Below are 19272 nucleotides of genomic sequence, written 5' to 3' on the forward strand. Positions count from 1 at the left end.
TGGAAACCAGTTTTTCTCTGCTGCAACTCTCAGTATCCTTCTTGGCTTTCCATTCCGTTCAAGCATGGCATAAACGGCTTTTCTGCTCTTCAGGAACAGATGTTTTCTTGAAGGAGTTATTGTGTATTCTAGCTAACAATTATCTGGGCTAGAGAAATTGTTTGATGCCTTCAGGGCCACCAATGGATTTCCCTCCACTTTGGGAGATTTACTGCACGAGTTATCTACGTGACTCACTATTGACTTACTGTTTCAGAGATTTCTTCTTGCCCTCTCCCCTTCCGTCCTCCTCTTTCTGTTAGTCACCCCAAGATTTTTTGTAGAATTTGATTCTAGAGACAAGTTTAACAATGAAACAGAAATAAAAGGAGAAAAAGACATCATGTTCACTGTCCATTTTGATTATGTGATTTTATTTGTTTTCCTTTTCAAAGTATAGCTGTTTACAGAGACATATTTTCTCTTTCCTGCTCCCATCATAAACATTTTATGTATCATCTTTCTCCAAAAACTCTCTCTGCCTACCTTTTTGTATTCGGGGTAGCTGTTTTCACACACAGTCAGGTCTACATTTATATTCAGGGGGAGCCGTTCTCACACACAGTCAAGTATACATCAAGCACTTTTAAATTAATCTATGTTTCTTGGTCGTGGTATCTCTTCCTGCTTGCTCTGCACACTATGCCTTTGTCCTTCATCCTTAACTGGAAAGCATACTGATATATTTGATTCATGTAGGATTTCATCCCCTGCCCTAAGGAATTTCTGTGCAATTCGACTTCTTCATCACTGGTTTATTTCTCTATTTTGCCTGGTGATACACAAAACTCCTGCAATAATCTACTACTATGTTTTCTAAACAGCCGTCTCATACTGAAAAGACGTGTTAGCTGAATGTTCAGTAGGTGTGGGATATAAGCCCACTTGTTCTATTTCTTTTAAGGCAACTTTTAGGTCCAAATTTTAAAATTTTTTTTCAGTACTGAGGGTCAGTCAGAACACAAAAATCAGTTGTCCAACTGTCTCTATTAACAAGAGGAATTGTTCCAATCTCCTCGTGAATTGAGTCTCAAGTGTTTTATCAATAGGGTTAGTAATAAACTCGTAACAAACCTGGAAAACTTGGTAGTCTTAGATAATGGTACAAGGCATCAGGAATGCTGTACTGAGCACTTTCAAATATAGGTATTGAATGTGAAGTATATAAAGGATTTAAATCCGCCTTAACATTGTTGTGCAGTCTGGTTCCTGATGACTTTGAGTGCAGGCTTCTTTATACGTGTCTGTCTGAATATAGGATCCTAACTCAGCTCAGAAGGTGCCTGATCTGGACACAGTAGTGCTCTTTAACCAATCAGTATAAGATGTGCATGGTTGCAACAGGACAATGTTCGTAACTATTGAAGACATGCGTGTTCTTGAAGCAGAGTGTATCTTTCAGGGAGGATCTTTTCTGAATTCTTCCAAAATATGCAAGCAGCTGACTGTACTAAGTGGTTGAAATTCTGTGACATAAGTGAATAAATTTTGTGGCCTGACTGCAGAATAACTAGTGATCATAACAGAGACTGGGGCAATGCAGCCATAGTGAAAACCATCAAGAGATGCCTCAAACTACTTTCTGCTTTCCCATTGGGACCCTATTGATAATCTTCTTGTTACAAGGTAAGGTTCCAGATGAATACCCGTAGCAAGACACACTGCAAATACTAGGTCTACACTAAGAACTGCAACCATGTCTAACCTCAGCTGTAACCATTTGTGTTAGTTATACTGTCACTTAGTTTAGTAATCCTATGGGACCAGGTGTAATCAAATCTTCATGATTTACAAACTCACTAGCTTCAATTGGCCCACAATGAAAGGGATTTTAGGTAAGTCATATTCTCTTGCACTTTGCACAGGCAAAGGGGCACAAATAGTTACTGTGGCTCAGTTTACATGGGGAAACTAGATGTTAACAGAATGATGAATCAGAGCCCTTAGCTTAGGCGAGGATTGTAGCTTGTTTTCTACCATAACCGTTAAGCATGATTAAATCTCAATGTAACCAATTCAATTACTGACAGAAACAGATAAATCTTATAGACTAGGCCAGTCCAATGTGTGAAACATTTCTTTTACTACTGATCAAAATAGCGGGTATGTCCAACACAGTGATTTTACTAGAAAGCTAACATTAAGGCTCTGACAGTGAAAAATAATGATAATAGCAAAATTGATATACACGTAAGAACTAACTTAATGAATAAATAAGACCACAATGGTTTAAGAATTGTCCTCAGTTATGTAAGGAATTCAGGAGATTCTTTCTAGTTTGATCTTTCTGCCTCTAAATATACATGTTGATATGAAAAATAATGTGGGCAAAACTGTAATCAGAAACGAGATTTCAAATTTGTAGTTAGAAAACTTTTTATGCAGTAGCTATCTCGAACAGCAGCAGAAATGGCAGAAAATGAAGTCAAAACCATGCTATCTGGTATAGACTTTTGGTCATTTGATTGAAGAATGTAGGTCAGAAAAATTAGATATATTTTTTGAATGTCCAGGCCGTGTTGTTTACCTGAGCCAAAGATGCTCAGGGCATTCAGTAATCTTTCTGTGTAAGTATTAAGGGGGTAAGGTCGACACTAAATTCAGACCAGTTTACCCAAGGCTGTGTCCAGTTAAATATTGAAAACCTCCGAGGATAACCTCTCCAGGTAACCTGTTTCTATATTTAATTATCCTTGTAGTGAAGGGGTTTTTTCTTATGGCCAGTCAGAACTTCAACAGTTTCAATTTTCTCTCTTATTCTTGCCTAGATCTATCTGTTTCATATCCTCCTATAGATACTAGAAGATTGCTGTTTGGTCTCCTGAAAACCTTCTCATCTCCCAGGTTAACAAGCCCACCTTCCTCAGCCTCTCCTCATAGGCAAGTGTCCTAGCCCCTGAACATCTTGGTGGCCCTCTGCTCAATTTACTCCAGCTTAGCGACATCTTTCTTATTTTGGCAGGGTATGGACTAACAAGTGCTAAGTAAGGAGGATCTAATGGCTGTTCTTCCATTAATTCAGCCCAGGATGCTGTTAGCCTTCATCACTTCTGGGGCTCATATTTGAACCACCACCAGCTCATGCTCAGCTCGCTGCCCACCACCTGCATGGCCTTGTCACGGAAGACTGAGGCAAAGGTGGCAATGGGTACCTCAGCCTTGTCTGTGCTCCCATGCCACTAAATCACCAGTCCACAGCAGGTTCACATTTTCTTTCTTCATCCTTTTACTTGAGGTAAACTTGAACTTGTTGCTTCATGTCCACCACCAGTTTTAACTTGAGTTGAGTTTTGGCTTTCCTAACACCATTTCTGCATACCCAGGCAGAGTTTCTGTATTTCTCCTTTCTAGCCAGCCCTTACTTCTACTTCCTGTATGTGTCCTTTTTGCCTTGAAGCTTAGTCACGAGTTCCCTGTTTGGGCAAGCAACTCACCATCTGTCTGTTACTGGAAATAAAAGCTATTAAAAATACAATTGAGAGTAAATCCCTTAGGATAAATAAATTGTGTTTTTTTTAGAAAGCTGTTTCAAGTTTGGTAATTCACTTCTCTCTTCTATTCCTTCTTATAGCATTGTAATTACTATTTGGCAATTGAAATTTAGACTGTCATTTTATTTAGATGGGGATGGATGTAAGTCAATTCTGGGTGATTTGAGGAATAAAGTCTCTGCAAGAGGCTGTTTACACTTTTTAGGAGCAGTATGTATCTGTGTAAACGTTAGCAAGATTTCTTCAGTAAAAGAAATAAAAAACAGAAAAGTTTTCTAGACAAATCTGAACATAGATTTGCAATACACACCAGGGAGTATGCAAGTGATAGCAACTGTCATTCAAGTCAATGGGAAAACTGCTGTTAAGACCAGCAAGTGAAGTATTTGTGTTTTATACACAGCTCAGACCTACTTCTCTGTTCTGAGGTCACTTAAACTATATTTACATCATTTAGATTCTGTGCTTGCTGAAGAGACTGTCATCTCCTATAACAGTGATCAGAAGAATAATAAGCACTGTAGAGTTCTGCTGGAGCATTCACCTTTCTTGAGTGGTTATTTTTTCCACAAGAGGATCATATTGTGAAATAGAGGAGAAAGAATAGATATCATATCACTTGATGTAGGTTCATGTAGTCTTAATAGAGCTCCTGTAACTTCACAAATAACATCATAAGTTAAGAAGGCACTGCCTAGATAAACCATGACAGTGAAAGAACCTCTTTAACAACCATTTGTGGAAAGTACATACCTGCATTTCAGTATCAAGATGGAAGGATACACCAAATGGGATACCATAAGGTTTGTGAGGGGACTGGAATCCTTCAATATTTTAATTAGTAACTAGTATGGTGGGTTAGAGAATGTGTTTGTTAATTTTTTAATAGAGGCCTACTGTGATTAAAGTTGGGATTAGAAGTGACAGGTAGTTTTTCAGAAAGGGATCTCAGAGTTATACTACAAACAAGTTGAGTATCTGTGAATGATAGAATATTGAATTGGAAAGCATGAAATGTGCAATAATCCTTTTGCTTCATGGTGACAGTGGTAAAACTTCAGCTGGAATATTTTCAACATTTTGCTTTTATAAAGATGTGAATAAGGAGTCCAGAGAAATTACAAGGAGTCTAGAGAAAAGCAATTAAAATTATCAGACATCTGGAAAACAAGACTTAGGAGAAAAGGCTGAAACAATTGTCTACATAGGATTGAGGAAAGACATAATAACGGTCTGCAAATACATTACAGGCTGCTGTAAGGAAGACAGGGTCTTCATGTTCCCTTAGGAAAGAACAAGAATTGATAGGATGAAAGCACAGCAAGGTTAGATTAGCTATTAAGGAAAAATCTCTGTAAGGGGAGATACTGGAAGAGAAATTTGATAGGGAGGTTGGAGAAGAATTCTGTCACTAATAATCTTTAAGAATAGTCTAAATAAGCATCTCAGAAGCATTTTTATGGTTGAGATTGTCCTGGTAAGCAGAAAGATGGAGCATCTGTTGTGGTCCCCTTTCCAGGCATATTTTTTTATGACTCTTTGTGTGCTTCCTTGAGATTAATTGTATTTTGCGGTTTTTCACTGTTTCATTCTTTGATATGTGAAAGGAATACATTTGCTCACTTTTTTTTCTGTGTCTGTAAAAATATATGATTACTATGATTAGATATTTTCACTTGTCTTAGAGAAATAAGCACTCATTCATTTATTTTGTGTGAATGTGTTCTTCAATAAGCTTTTGGCTTTTGCTGACGAAGAACATCAGCATTCAAACACTCCCTAAAGTCTTTTCCTATTTTACTGGATGCATCTAAATTCCATGTAGTCATGCTGAATACTATCAGTCACTCTTGACTCAGCCAAAAGGTTTTAAAGTAGTCAGGGAATATAAGGGTCGTCCGCTGCTGAGCAGCTGATTTTTAAATTGGAGACAGTTCTGTATGGTGTCTCATGCATTGTCTCCTATGTTCATATGATAACTTGGACTACATCTATTTTGATCTCATTGTATTACTCTGTGTGACTTGAACTTTTCCATAACTACACTGTTAGAAAGTTTAGATTGGATCAGAGTAAAGGTCATTTGTTGTTGATTATCTCATGTGTTTTTTTCTACTTAATATGAAAGGAAGTCAATGTATCATTCTTAAATGTTCTGTACCATGAGATTTATAGTAGGAAAAACTAAAACCATTGTTGACCTTACAAGCTTTGTTAATCAGTTTACATATAGTGTTTCATAACAAATCCTGATGATTTTACTGGTCTTCTAGGAATGCAGCATATTTCTAGCCTACAGTGAAGTCCCAGTGAATGTTCCCATCACCCCAGACCGAGTTTGTTTTTGCATGATGATCTCTTTGGTTGCTTGAGGTTTCCTTTCTTTCCTCTCTCTCATGACATATCATCCAAACATTCTTAATCTCCAGAGGAACTGCAAAGCACATTCCCATGAAAATCTTAAATCTCTAAAAGATGTACACAAAAAAAAAAAAAAAAAAAAAGAATAAAAACACCCTAAAACTAGCTTTGCTTCTCACTGAGTGACTTGAGTAAACTCTTTTGTAACAGCCATTGTAAAGTCTTTAACATCCAGGACTGCAGTCAGACTCTGTCATAAACAGGGCTATTACTTTTTGACTGATTTCTATTATAAAACTAAAGGGCTCACTAATCTCATCTAGGGCTTTAGTGGGAAAAAAAAAAAAAAAAAAGGAAGGAAAGAAAAAAAAAAAAAGACTGACTGAGTTATAATCAGGTAACTTTAATGATTTTGGGAGGCTTACTGACTGTACATCTTTGGTCTATCTCAAGCCACACCAGTTCTCTCAATTAGGCTTTTTTTTTTTTTTTTCCCCTAGAAATTATGGTATCCAAGATTACCATTATACAGTAGAGGTCATTCAAGAATGCTTCAATACTGTATTTCTTTAGCACACCATAAAGAAAAAGAAAAGAAGGCTCTTGGTCTTATAGAGAGATATGATAAAAGGCTTTTGCTTGAAAATACCTTACCAAACCCATTTTGTTAAACTGATGCGAGTCATTTCATTAATTTCATGGAAGTAGCAAGTTGTAACAGATACAGATTTTAGGCTAAGGGGCTATTGTCCCATTGACTGTAACAGCCATTGGTCTTTAAACATCCTACAGATGTAAAGTATTATAGGGCTTAGCTGTGATCCTGAGGGCATGTTTGGGGATAAGAAGTATTTTATATCTTTTAGGTATGTTTTTATATTCTAAAGGAGTTTGTGAAAGCAGCAAGGAACGTTTTGCATCTATATGCAGACATTCAGCCCTGTCAATTGGCTTTTCAGAATCCTTTATGTACTCTCCAGTGAGTAAGCATCTCCTCACACTGAAACCTTGCTGTTTAATATTATCGTGAGAAATGACTGTGTTGTTCCTTCCAGTGGGTCTTGTCTCCTATACTAAGTCTGTTTTATGTGTTTTTTTAATTTGAATTGCAAAGTGTTCCCTTTATCAGAAACCATCTTACTTAGACTCATGCAGGAATGGAGCCTCAGCATCTGACTGATAGCAGGGTTACCTTGTGGAAGAGGCTCTGATATCACAGGACCTTGAGCAAAAACAGGGAAAGCAAATTTCTACATCAGATTTTGCAGGTTCATAAAGGAGGACAGGCTTACCACCTTAGAATACAGTCTTCAATTATACTGAGAAATTTAAGACCCTTGTAAAACTGCTTAAAATCAACTTACAAGTAAAATTAATCTATAAATAATGTAAATACTACAGTATCAGTTATATGTTCAAATGGACCCTTTAGCAACAACAGTAAGAGAATTGACTAATGTTGCAGTCACTACATTATGTGGAAGTTGGTCCATAGCCCAATATAACAATGTTAAACACCATATTTCTTCCAGTAAAGTAATTTCTGATTGCAGTATCTGTTTTCAGCTCAAATAGCTTAATGTGGGAGACTTGGACTAGCTCAGACAGGGCTACGTTTTCATAGTGTAATTGTGTTTCTTGGTGCAGTTGGACATCAGAAATCAAATATTAATTTTGAATAAAATACATAGTATGGGATGTTTACAGCAGTAGTTTTGACTTGGAATATTTTAGCACAAAAATGTAAATGCAGATGAGAAACAGATTTGGTTGTTAGACATTCTTAAGATGCTAAAATGCTTTCAAATCAAGATTTAGGCTGGACTTCTGTCCATAGACTGGCTCAGCCCATGTTTGATGTTTTAGCAAGAAACAGAAATCCTCAAATTTGTTTCTGCATTCAAGCTTCCCAAGAATATTTAGTTTATTCAAGTTCATTTTGAATTAAGGGTTAACACGCAGTGTGTATTTCCTTGGAATATAGCCCTCTAATCTGTTTACATGCCTGTGTATACACCATTGTGATGAGTAAATCACTGCAGTAGTTTTGTCTGTGTGAGGACTACTACATCAAGCCTTTCTGAAACTATCAAATGATAAGATTGTTATCAAAATCATGGATAATCTATTTTCTTCCACAGTAGCATTATGTAGCCACAAACTATGCTAGTGATAAGAAAAAAAGTCAAGACATGCTGTCAGATTCTGCAGCTCATTTACTCCAGGGTAAACAGAGAGTAACTGTGCAGAAAACAAGACAATGTATTTAGGTTTATTCTTTTGTAACTTGGGTCAGAAACATCCCTCCAGAATGGTGTATATTTAATGATAGCATCATGTGTTGTATTTTTTTTTGTTTTTCTTGGATTATGGAGTTGTAGGGTTTTTTCTTAAATTCACTTCTTGGCTCGTAGGGAGTTGATATTTATATACCATCCTCTTTGAGAACCACTTTTAAATATTTCAATACCAGGAGAGAACTTGTTTAGAAATTCACTTTCAGGCTTGAGTCAATAAATTAAAGCAGTGAGAGTTTAGAAAGAAAAACAAAGAAGAACCAGAAGAAAACATGTAAACTCCAAACTTGTTCAGTTGTTGGATTTCGCACCGAGGCTCTTACTGTGAAACCTGTCTCTGCCCCAATTAGTCAGTGACACCAGACAGAGCAACAGAGCTGTCCATATTGAGGAAAGGGGAGATGAAATAATGAGGAAGGTAAGACTGGAAGAACAAATGTGAATAATGAATTACAAATATTAACTGTCTTGCATGATTTGCTGTTTTCAGTGAAGTTTCTCACGTAATTGTTCTCTTTTCAAGGGACCGAGCTCCCTTCATCTTCACATCAGAGATGGAGTATTTCATCACAGAAGGTGGAAAAAACCCACAGCGTTTTCAAGAGTTTGTGGAGCTTTGTTGTCGAGCTTATAATATAGTCAGGAAACACAGCCAGTTACTCTTGAACCTGCTGGAGATGGTAAGAAGCTGGAGGATGAAACCAAAAATCAATTACCTGTGGTGTCCTCTTCCCCTTTACCACTTCTCTGCTGCCTCCAGTAGCACTGTGATTTGAAGAGGTGTCAGCTGCACTGCTGGAAATGCTAGTGCTGGCACTTCCTGTGCAAAGACACTATCTGATTTCAGTACTAATTTCTGAGAAAAGAAAAGCTAAGCTGCTTGGTTAGTTGGTTTTCGGTTTTTTTTTGGTTTTTTTTTTTTTTTTCTATTTAATGCATTACTTTTTACAAAATAGCAGAAAATGGCAAAAGAAGCTGGGTACAAGTTTCACATTCAGGAGTTTCACTCAGCTCTTTTCCTAGGTCTTCAAGAAAGCCTTTACCAATACAGATCGTGGTTACAGCAAGACAAAATAAACTAAATATTTCACAGAGTTGGTGATATGACAAGACCTAGCAACACTGCAGATAGCAGCGATGCCATTAGAATGTTTTTTTCACATTTCCACACTCCCTTCTTAGGATGGCAAAGACAGAAAAGAAAGAGCAGGTTTAAAAATCCTTTTGTATAGGATTTTAAGACCCCTAGGTGTTTTTATCCCTTAAGTATTCCTACCAATTCACGTGCTGTGGCAGATTCCATAACTGCTTTATGCCTCGATTTACTTGTTTGTGAAAGGTTAATGATTTTCCCCTTCATGGGTAGAATGAGAATATTAAATTAGCTAATATTTGTTAAGTTGCTTGGCTAAGATATTAATACAAAACTTATCTCCAGAGCCCCGTGTGAAACCTAAGTGACTGGTTCAGCCTGGAGAAGAGAAGGCTCCGGGGGGACCTTATAGCAGCCTTACAGTAGTTGAAGGGGCCTACAGGAGAGATGGGGAGGGGCTCTTTATCAGGGAGTGTAGTGATAGGATGAGGAGTAATGGTTTTAAGATGAGAGAGGGTAGATTTAGATTAGATATTAGGAATATTTTTTTTTTTTCTGGGAGGGCAGTGAGGCACTGGAACAGGTTGCCCAGAGAAGCTGTGGATGCCCCATCCCTGGAGGGGTTCAAGGCCAGGCTGGATGAGGCTTTGGGCATCCTCATCTAGTGGGAGGTGTCCCTGCCCATGGCAGGGGGGATGGAACACGATGATCTTTAAGGTCCCTTCCAATCCAAACCATTCTATGATTCTGTGAAAAAATCTACACAACCTTATAAACAGAGCCCCTACTAAGGCTGGGGTACAGCCAAGAAGTCACTCTGTAAACACTGTTTTATCATCTCCAACTTCTGTATTGGAGAGGGGAGAAATTGCAAGAATTTGCTCATCTTGTTTCTTCTGTCTTGTCCGTGGATTCTCATGCAGTGATGCAGTGAGTGATTTCCCAGTATGGAGCAGGAAGGATTGCCCCAGATCTCTTAATCCTATTTCTGAAATAGTCACAAAGGTGCAGCAAATCTGCATTCCTGTCATAAAGCATAATTTTGCACTGAAAGCAGTGCAGAGTGCAGTTGTAGGAGATACTGTCTAAATTAAACTAGAAGATCCTCTGGAAAACTCAGGAACATCCCTTGCTCCCTCATCCACAGCAGTAATCCCTGCATTTCTGAACAGGAAGCATGTTGCAAATATAGCTCTGTCTTCTGCTCACCTCCTTGTCCCCAGTGCAGTCCCTTTTACTGCAAGCAGCAGAGATAATGATGTTAGATTACTCTGGGATAATAGAGAGAGAATGTAAGGAAAATGTTTGTGACAGGAGCTCTGAAATAACTGTCTCTGCCTGGATGTAGCTCAGGTTTGTCTATATTCAGGGCATGCTGCATCTTCTTTTGTTTCTGCTGATCTTTAAGGAGAGGTAATAGTGCAGAGCTAAAAGTCAACATACTGATGTGTTTTAATATTTGTCAGTGGGCTGCAGTTCAGTCGATTGTGTTGCATGTCATAATTGAAAAATAACTGGCAGTGTACTCACACCACATCGATGAGCACTTCATATCAAAGGAAATTAAACAAAAGAAACAAATTTTCCAATGCCTTGTTTTTGACAGTGGTGTTTGCAGGGGCGAGTCTGGTTCTGCACTTGACATGGGGTGTTGGTCAAAAACTGTATGCATCAAAATGTGTTAGTTGCATGGGTCATTTCTAGAAAAGTAAATAGACTGTAAAGAGGTTCTACTTTGTATTCATTTCCATGCAGAATATCAGATGTTTTCTTGAAGTGGCAAGATAGACTAACCACTGTTTATTTGTATTAATGACAGTCTAAGATTTCTCTCACTATCTGTAAATCTGCATCATTATTCTTTCCTTCCCCTCCCACATTCAGTTTTCTGAGTTACTATTTATAAAACATGGTTAAAAAAATCTAAACAATAAGGCTATTTCCAAAAAGTACAGTACTTTACAGGGGTAGTAAACTGTGCCCTGGATGGTCAGTAACTGTTAGGAGTTTCTAGAAAACCATGATTATGAACAATTTGGGGTTTTTGACCTGGTTTGGGAATTAATGCTTTTTCTTGGTGGTGAGCAGCATGCTTCTAGAGCTGTACTGGCGTTTGCTACTGGGAGTAAGAAATAATCCATGAAGCTTCCATCACTTTCAAAAGCAGAAACATTTGTGGGAGACCCAAGAGTGTTCTGGCAGAGTTCAACTGCATCAAATGCCTGTAGTTCATCAGCTTTGCTCTCATTAAAGATTTGATGAGATCTGTTTAATGAGGGTAATCACAGGACACAGACGGCTTTTGATTAGTTTAAATAAATTCAAAATCCATTACTGTTATAGAGATTTTTCAGCTAGAAAATTATTGAAAGGGGCTTACAGGTGACCCTAGACTGCAAGTAGTTGATCCACTTGCTTCTGTTGTGACAAGAAACAGGTTGACCTAATAGTATAAAACAGGTAGCAGTACCCAGACAGAGCAGCCAACTCCATCAGTGGCCTGGAAACACAAAAGATACACTATATGGAGTAAAAGGGGTGAAACAGTATAATAATCCTCTAGGACCCCCTTGCAGCCAGCAAAGAACGATGTAGGTACTACTCAGTTAAAGATTTTTTTTTTTTTCGTCAGGAAATGGTTTTCCACCTTCTGCAATGCAGAAAACCTAAAGAAATCCTGGTTTTCAGTTGCACTATGGATCATTCAGATTGTGTTCGTATTTGGTATTGTTCCCTTTTCTAATGCAGGACAAGAAGCTTAATTTGCCTGTGCAACATCTTTTTTTTTTTTTTTTTTAAAGGAGATAGGTGTTGTTACCATCTTTTATAAATGTGTTGAAGGCATACACATAAATAGTGCTGTGTCCTGAGGTACTGAATGTTGTTATTGTCCCTGCTCTCAACTCACTGAAGTTCACCTCATTGAGTGCTCTGCTCCTTGCTAGCCAGAACTCTGTGAGACAGCAATCTAACTGTCCAGTAGTAGTATAGATTGGGTCTGATATGAAGCAAGATTTTCCTCATAATGTCAAAAAGAAAATATACAAACTATTGAAGTTTGACTTTAAAATATCAAGAAGATTTGAAGGAATAAAGAAAATACATCCCCCCCATCTCTTCCTCTTACTCTCTTTGTCTCTCAATCAAACCATAAAGTAAAAGCAGTGCTTCATTTTTTCTTTGCTGTTACTTGCAAAACTCAGTGGGTCTTTCTGTTTGAGCTAAACATAAATATCAATGAAGCATGCACAGCACTGACTGCAAATTCAGATACATATCCTTCTGAGCAGTTTGAATGAGTGATTTTTTTTTTTTCTCCATTACACACAAAGCATCACTCTCAACTTCCTGTGATGGCTGAGAAAAATCAGTAGGTTTTGAAGTGAGTAAAAATTATTTTTGTTGTTGACATTTTAAAATGCCTGGAGAGAGTTGTATGGGCAATTGGACACACTCAGTTGTCTACCCTACTCCTGTTGTTACTTTGCAAGGGGAATATTTGCATTATTTGTCTTTTGAACCTAACTTGGCCAACTAACTAGAACAGCTCTGTCCCTCATCTATGCAGAATGACACCCTCTCCAGAGGGCAGTTCTTAGTGCCCAAGTCAGGGCTCCTGCTATGAATTGATGTCTAAAGGAACTTTTCTCCTCCGTTGACTGTAAAGGGAGTGAATCCATGATCCCTTTTGAGGAGGGGTCCAGAGCAGTGATGGTGGAATCAGTAGTTACAAATGAGAAGGTGATGTTGCACTAAATTGGATTAGGACTAAAGTAACACTGGGAGTGTAACAGAAATATGGTTACTATTGTTCAGGTGGCTGAATTTGGTCACCTTCCCTTATTGCTGTTAGAAGGCTATGAAGGAAGCTTAGCAATGCACACATTGTGTTTTTGATATATGAAGAGAAAATAATTAACTAAAATGGATCCATGATTTTGACCCATGCCTCTTTCTGGTACCTGAGTGTGAAGGTTTACAATGGAATGTATTCACTTTAGTATTTGAGTCATTGCTCTAGCATCAGAACCACCTTTTAGATCAGTAACACTTTGTGTTTTACAAGAAGCCCTTTTGGTGTAAAACCTTTCTTTTCTCATTTAGCCCCATTTCGTTCAAATTTATTTTCAATAGAACAGTGGACTAATGATATTTCTTTACTTTAAGATGCTGCATGCAGGATTGCCCGAGCTAAACAGCATTCAGGATCTGAAGTATGTGTATGATAACCTCCGTCCTCAGGACTCAGACCTCCAGGCTACAAGTTACTTTACAAGGTAAAACCAGAATGTAATCCAGAAACCTTATCTCCTCTGGCATGAAGCAAAACTGTCAAAGTAAAAAAACAAAAAACAAAAAACAAACCAAAAAAAAACCACAGGTTTTTTGTTATGTTACACAGAAAGATAGTAGGTCTTTACATGTTTAATTTTAAAAAGTCAATTCCTTATGCATGTTATAATCAATCTCAAATTTCCAGAAGAAGCAATTGTGCATTTATGATACCCTTGTAACAAGTCACTTATTCAGTGCCTAGAGATTTCTTCAGCTCTCATGGTGAAACCATCCTGGCTTATATCTAGTCAGCTTTCCTCTCTGCTTTTAAATGCAGCAGCTACCTGCAGCAGGATTTGGACTGTATAGAAAGGTTCAACTTGTTAACAGATTGAGTGAGAACCTGGAATTCCTGCATTTTAGGCCCTTTTCTGTTCTTTTGATCTTCTGTGTTGCCTCAGGCAAGTTGCTTTCCTTCTGTTAGCCATAGTTTTTTCATCTGCAAAATGGTACTGATTCTTCCTTTACTTAACAGACCTATCACAGAAAAGCATTACATGTGAATACAGGGATATTTAAAGCTTGATTTGTGCTATAATAATGAAACCCTTCACTTGGTTGTGATAATAACTAGGGATTATTGATGAGGAGCTGCAGATGACATGTATAAAATCAGTCTGAAGTCCTCAGTCCTGATCTTTCAGGTCAGACCTCTGCATTATGTATAATTCTGTTCAAGTGATGATGCTCTAGATGGAGCCAGTGGAGACTGCCTGGATTTGGAAACCCACTTTCCCTTTCTAGGCACAGTATGAGAAAAAATCTACCTGTCAGATCCTGTCCTGTGCAGCACCATCATTTCCCAGGGACAGTCTATGAATTCACACACCCTGAACACCGCATACACATGCAAAACAAGCCAGACTCTTCTGACCTCCTCCTCTGGTACAAGTGCAGGGCACATATCCAGTTCACAGCACTGACCTCTAAGTGAATGGTTCCCTTCAAATTCAGAGCCCTAAAGGACACTTCCATAAGGCAGCACAGTTCTCTGCACAGTGCAAACTGCCTTGCGGCAAGAGCAATCCCCTGCCCTTCAGTACAGCCAAAGTGCACATTGCAATGAGTAAATGAGAAAAAACCTTGAACTGGAGCAGCTGAGCCAGTCTCGTTACTATTACAGAGGCTCATATGAAGGTTTTGGGCAATTTGAATTGTGTTGCTTATATGTCTCCTTTTCATGTATTAGAATCGGAAACTGAGGCAGCAGGTTTGGAAAAGGCTGGAACAGAGATCTAAAGAGTTTAAGGAAGACCCTTCTTTGAAGAGATGAACTTCTCAAACAAAGCTATTGTTCCATTACTTTGCACACAGCAGAGCACTGAGTTCCTTCTGCTTTAACACTTTTTTTTTGTATGCTTTCACTCTTGCCCCTTAGCAAGATTGTTTTATTTTAAAATTTAATTCAGCTTCACATTTACCCTCAACTCCTACATTATCCTTTCCTTTAAAATTTTACATATTCCCAAATTACAGACTCATGTTTCCACTTCAAATAGGAAACATGCAATTTCTAATTAAATTGTAAATGTCTTGATTCTGTCAAATAGTTTGGGTGGTTGTGTCTGTCTCTCATGGGTAAAAAACCCATTTCATTTAATTAGTGACAAAAGGCTAGGATATACATAACAAATAAGGAAATGTGAGTCTTCAGAGTGAAAATTGCATTAGTGTCATGCAAAGCTCAGAGCTAGCAACCGGCACTCTTCTGAGGGTGGAAAGGATGAGTATGCTTTTCACTTGGGTAGGACTAAGGTTATGGTTAGGGTTAATATCACTGCAGTCCTGCTTAGCTGGAAGACAAAGGATGAAGGCTGGGTTCTGGACAGAGCTGTAGCTCCACACACAAGGTGGCTGTGGTGTTTTGAGGGTTAGGGTGAAGGAAGTGAAGGACTTCAGAGTGAGAATTCACCTGCAGTCTTTCTCAGACAAAGCATGTGGAATAACAGCTGGCATTAGGACGGAGATGTACCTCTACACTGTTTCAGAGGTAAGAGGAGTAGGTGTGTTTTATTGCCTGGTAGAGGATCGTATCACGGTAGGAAATCCTGTTCATCCCAGAGAGACTATAGGCAGGGCCCAGGGGCCAGCATGTCCTTCTTCCCGTTAAATTTCTTGTTAGGGTTGGTGTTAAGGAAATTAAGGCCCTCAGAGTGGAAATGACACTCAAGTCCTGCTTGTTGACAAAAGTAGCATCACGGTGAAGATCTGTACAGTGCTGTGGGCTTTATGCTTTTTTGAAACTGTATTTTCTGCTAAAATATTTTTAGTGAACTCCAGAGCTGCTGTTCCAATTACCAATGTTGAAGTGTAGATTTGTTATTGTCCGTAGAGATCTTTACATCATGCAGAAAAGTCAGATGTTGCTAGGGTGCAGATTTTGTTCCTTAATGCTCTCTAGGTTGTGTTTGTGTTATATATGCTTATTTGAAAGAAAAAAGTCTCTTGTCATTAGCTCATGAATTTCCATGGATCTAAGTCCTCTTTGAGCTTTTTTTTTTTTTTTGCTTTATTCTAATTTTTTTTCATGTTTGAGTGTATTATGGCTTAATTCAACACATGTATTAACTAACATTTCTACATATTGAAACATGGGCAGAACATCAGGCTTCATATCTAGCAGTATTTTAACTTCCAAAAAGTGTATCCAGGGACTTTTCAATAAAGACTTTGGGATGGCCTGATTCCCAGATGCATGCAGAACTTAAGCTTCTGTGTATGCATTTTCCAGCCTGCCCCTAGAATGTTAATGTATTGAGATTTTTGTGAGTTTTGCATTACCTATGTCATTTTTAGTCCTGTCCTTCAGAATAATTCTTCCCTACCTCCTTGTTATACAAAATGTCCGGGTGAAAAAAAAAAATCCAGTTACACACTTCTCATGGTCACTCTGTAGCTTATTCCTTATTTTTTCAAACTGTCCTTAGAAAGCCAAGGAAATTGAAAGTTGATTATTAGCATAACTTCCAGTAGCTCTCAAATCTTTTGCAACTCATAGCTTCTTTTTCTACGTGATTACTTCCAAAACCACTTTATTGTTTCTAAAAAGTTATTTTCTAGGCAAGGAGTGTGGTCGTTGGAATGCTAAGCACTGCCAACAGAAAGTTATTTCTTGTTCTAAGTACAAAGCAGTTATTGTAATCTGTCAGATTCAATCATATAATGTATCTGCTGAGTACCCCAATCTTCTGCTAGTGGAAAGAAGAGAACAGGATTTCTCTGTCTTTCTGTAGAAATAGGTTGCTTTTAGCAATTGTCTGAGTTTGGTTTGAGCAATAATACTGACATTGCCTCTTCTGTTGTTTAAAACCAACATGAAATGATGAATGATGTCATAAATATTCTTGACAAAACAATGTTAATTTGTTCTTTGCTATCACCTTTTTAGCCAACAGAATAATGCTGACGGAGTTTGCCCTGTAATGTACTGACCCCTTTCAGATTGTAAAGTGTTCTGTGCTTTACTGGATTCCTTTGCTGCCATTCTTGATTTAAGACACGTTCAGCAATCTGTGATCTCATTTGTGTACAGTATTCTTCTCACATTGTGTCAGTTCCCTGTTACGAGCTGACGAGCGGCAGTGTTAAGCCTCACAGCTTACAGCCTTCTGGAAGGTCGCACCCTCAGATCGTGGATAAACAATACACCAACTGAGAGTCAAACAAGAGTTTCTGTGTTTGCTTGTCAGTTCTGTGCACCTAGTGCCAAATGAAACATTGTTGGCTCTCCAGCATCTGCCCTGAACTCAGTTTGATCCTTGAAACTCAATTTGATCCTTTCCCCTCCCTCCCTTCCTCTTCTCCTGACACCACAGTTTTGCCAGAAACTGGAAACTCGTGTTAGCTCTGGATATAAATTTCATCCTTGGTTTTCTGCAGATGTCTTCAAATGTCAGCATGGTGTGACATGCTGCCTGACATATTTAATGTGCCTGGAAAGTGATGTGTATTTAAAATTATTTTTAAGGTATTAAAGTTAGCCTAATGCAATGAATGGAGTTGATTTCAATTGATTGCAGTATGCAATCTAACCCACTTACAGAAACCCATGAATAAGAGATGCACAGTGGATCTGACAAATACCAGCCAAAGCACCATTGCATATCTTCAGCAGCCTGATTGAGGGGGTTGCTGCTTGGGTCAGCTGCCATCTTTATGTATTTGTTAGAATAATTTGCTAGGTACCTGTCATCATCCAGGTCAAGCATATCCACTCCAGATTACAAACCCCAGCAGCTGTAAAACCGGACAATTCATGGTAGCTCCTTTCAAAGCATGACGCTAATCTAAAACTGATCAGCCAATCCCTGTTTCTCAGGTAGCTGCAGATATTCCAGCAAGAAATGTCCCAAACAACTGAGACATCAGTGAAATCTGGTGAATTCTGAAAGGGCACAGACAAAACTGCAGTACTAATCTTGCTTTCAGAGGCATTCAAGCAGTTTGTAAAGAACATGGTATACGTTCCTCAAGGAACAGAAGGCAGACTTCCTCCTTGAATTTATGTGGTTTGAGGTATTCATACTGTTGTGCAAATCCCACATGCCACCAGCTCAGGGGAGAGGAATGTCCTCTGTCCTCCTGAGGACTAGAAGGGAAAGTAGACTGGAAGAGGTACTTCAGGAAAGTAGCTGATGTTCTCAGCCCGTGGGTGAAAATAAATCTGGATTTTAAAACCTTTCAAGATAAGAGGTAAAAAGAATATGATTATTGCCCATGTATTATCACAATGGGAAATAAGGTATTGAACTGGAGGATTATCACTGCTGTACACAAAAATAATATCAACTGTTCATGAATAAATGTTGCTGAAAATTAGAAAAGGTCTGTCCCTGGACGCAGTAATATTCTGGAAAAGTCTGTAGAGAGCTGCTGGGGGCATACTACACAACTTGTTTTAGATAAATTCATAAATTAATGGATGGAAAAGTTAAATATAAATGAAACACCATGTTTGTTAGTATATGAAAATCTCATTACAATAAATTTTGCTCGTTATGCTTTAAATTGTTTTCAGGCCTAGATGGGAATGAGAAGCAGGATGCCATCAAGAATGATAAAGAAAATTATTCTGAAGTTTGGGGTGAATATTTATTATTATATATACCAAGACTGAGATCTGGATAATGAGTTGGCAATAGTGAGTGTATGTGCTCTGTGGGAGAAAGGCTGGTGCCTAAGCACCAGCCCTCAGAATACCTCTCCCATAAGAAATGCCTACTTCCTAAAAATCAAGGCACCAGATGTCACTAGTCACTCTTGAAAACCTTAACCAATCTTTTAATCCATCTCTGTTTACACAAACAGCCAACCAGTCTGTGCACGTTTTACCTGATACTGTAATTTGACCGTTCTGTAGAAAGACTATGAGACAAATCTGAAATTCAAAGTCGATTCAGCAGGTGGAAAGCGGAAAGTCATTAATTGTCATTTCAGTAATCCCAGGTATTTAACTCACTTTTCTGAGAAGTAGGTCAGACACCAATCTGCATGGTAAACTGATATTGTCATGGAGAAAAAAAAAATTCTACCTGAAAACTATGTGTTAGCAATATTGAGATTCACAATTAGTGTTACTCTAGCTAATGACAGTTTCTCATTTTCTTCTGATTAACTTCTGCTTTTGGTGCCCTTATAATAGGTCACTTCATTTTCC

General features: G+C 38.2%; 1 protein-coding gene across 1 annotated transcript in view; it reads left to right on the plus strand.

The window, feature by feature from the left end:
• Positions 1-19272, plus strand: part of PIK3C2G (phosphatidylinositol-4-phosphate 3-kinase, catalytic subunit type 2 gamma) — a gene marked incomplete at its 3' end in the record, with an annotated part of 122058 nt that overhangs the window by 78636 nt on the left and 24150 nt on the right. Inside the window, 2 exon segments of the mRNA XM_010082727.1 lie at positions 8712-8868; positions 13449-13558. Of these exon segments, the coding sequence (XP_010081029.1) occupies positions 8712-8868; positions 13449-13558 (267 nt within the window).

Source organism: Pterocles gutturalis, unplaced genomic scaffold (assembly GCF_000699245.1).
Source record: "Pterocles gutturalis isolate BGI_N339 unplaced genomic scaffold, ASM69924v1 scaffold970, whole genome shotgun sequence".
Classification (NCBI taxonomy): Eukaryota; Metazoa; Chordata; class Aves; order Pterocliformes; family Pteroclidae; genus Pterocles; species Pterocles gutturalis.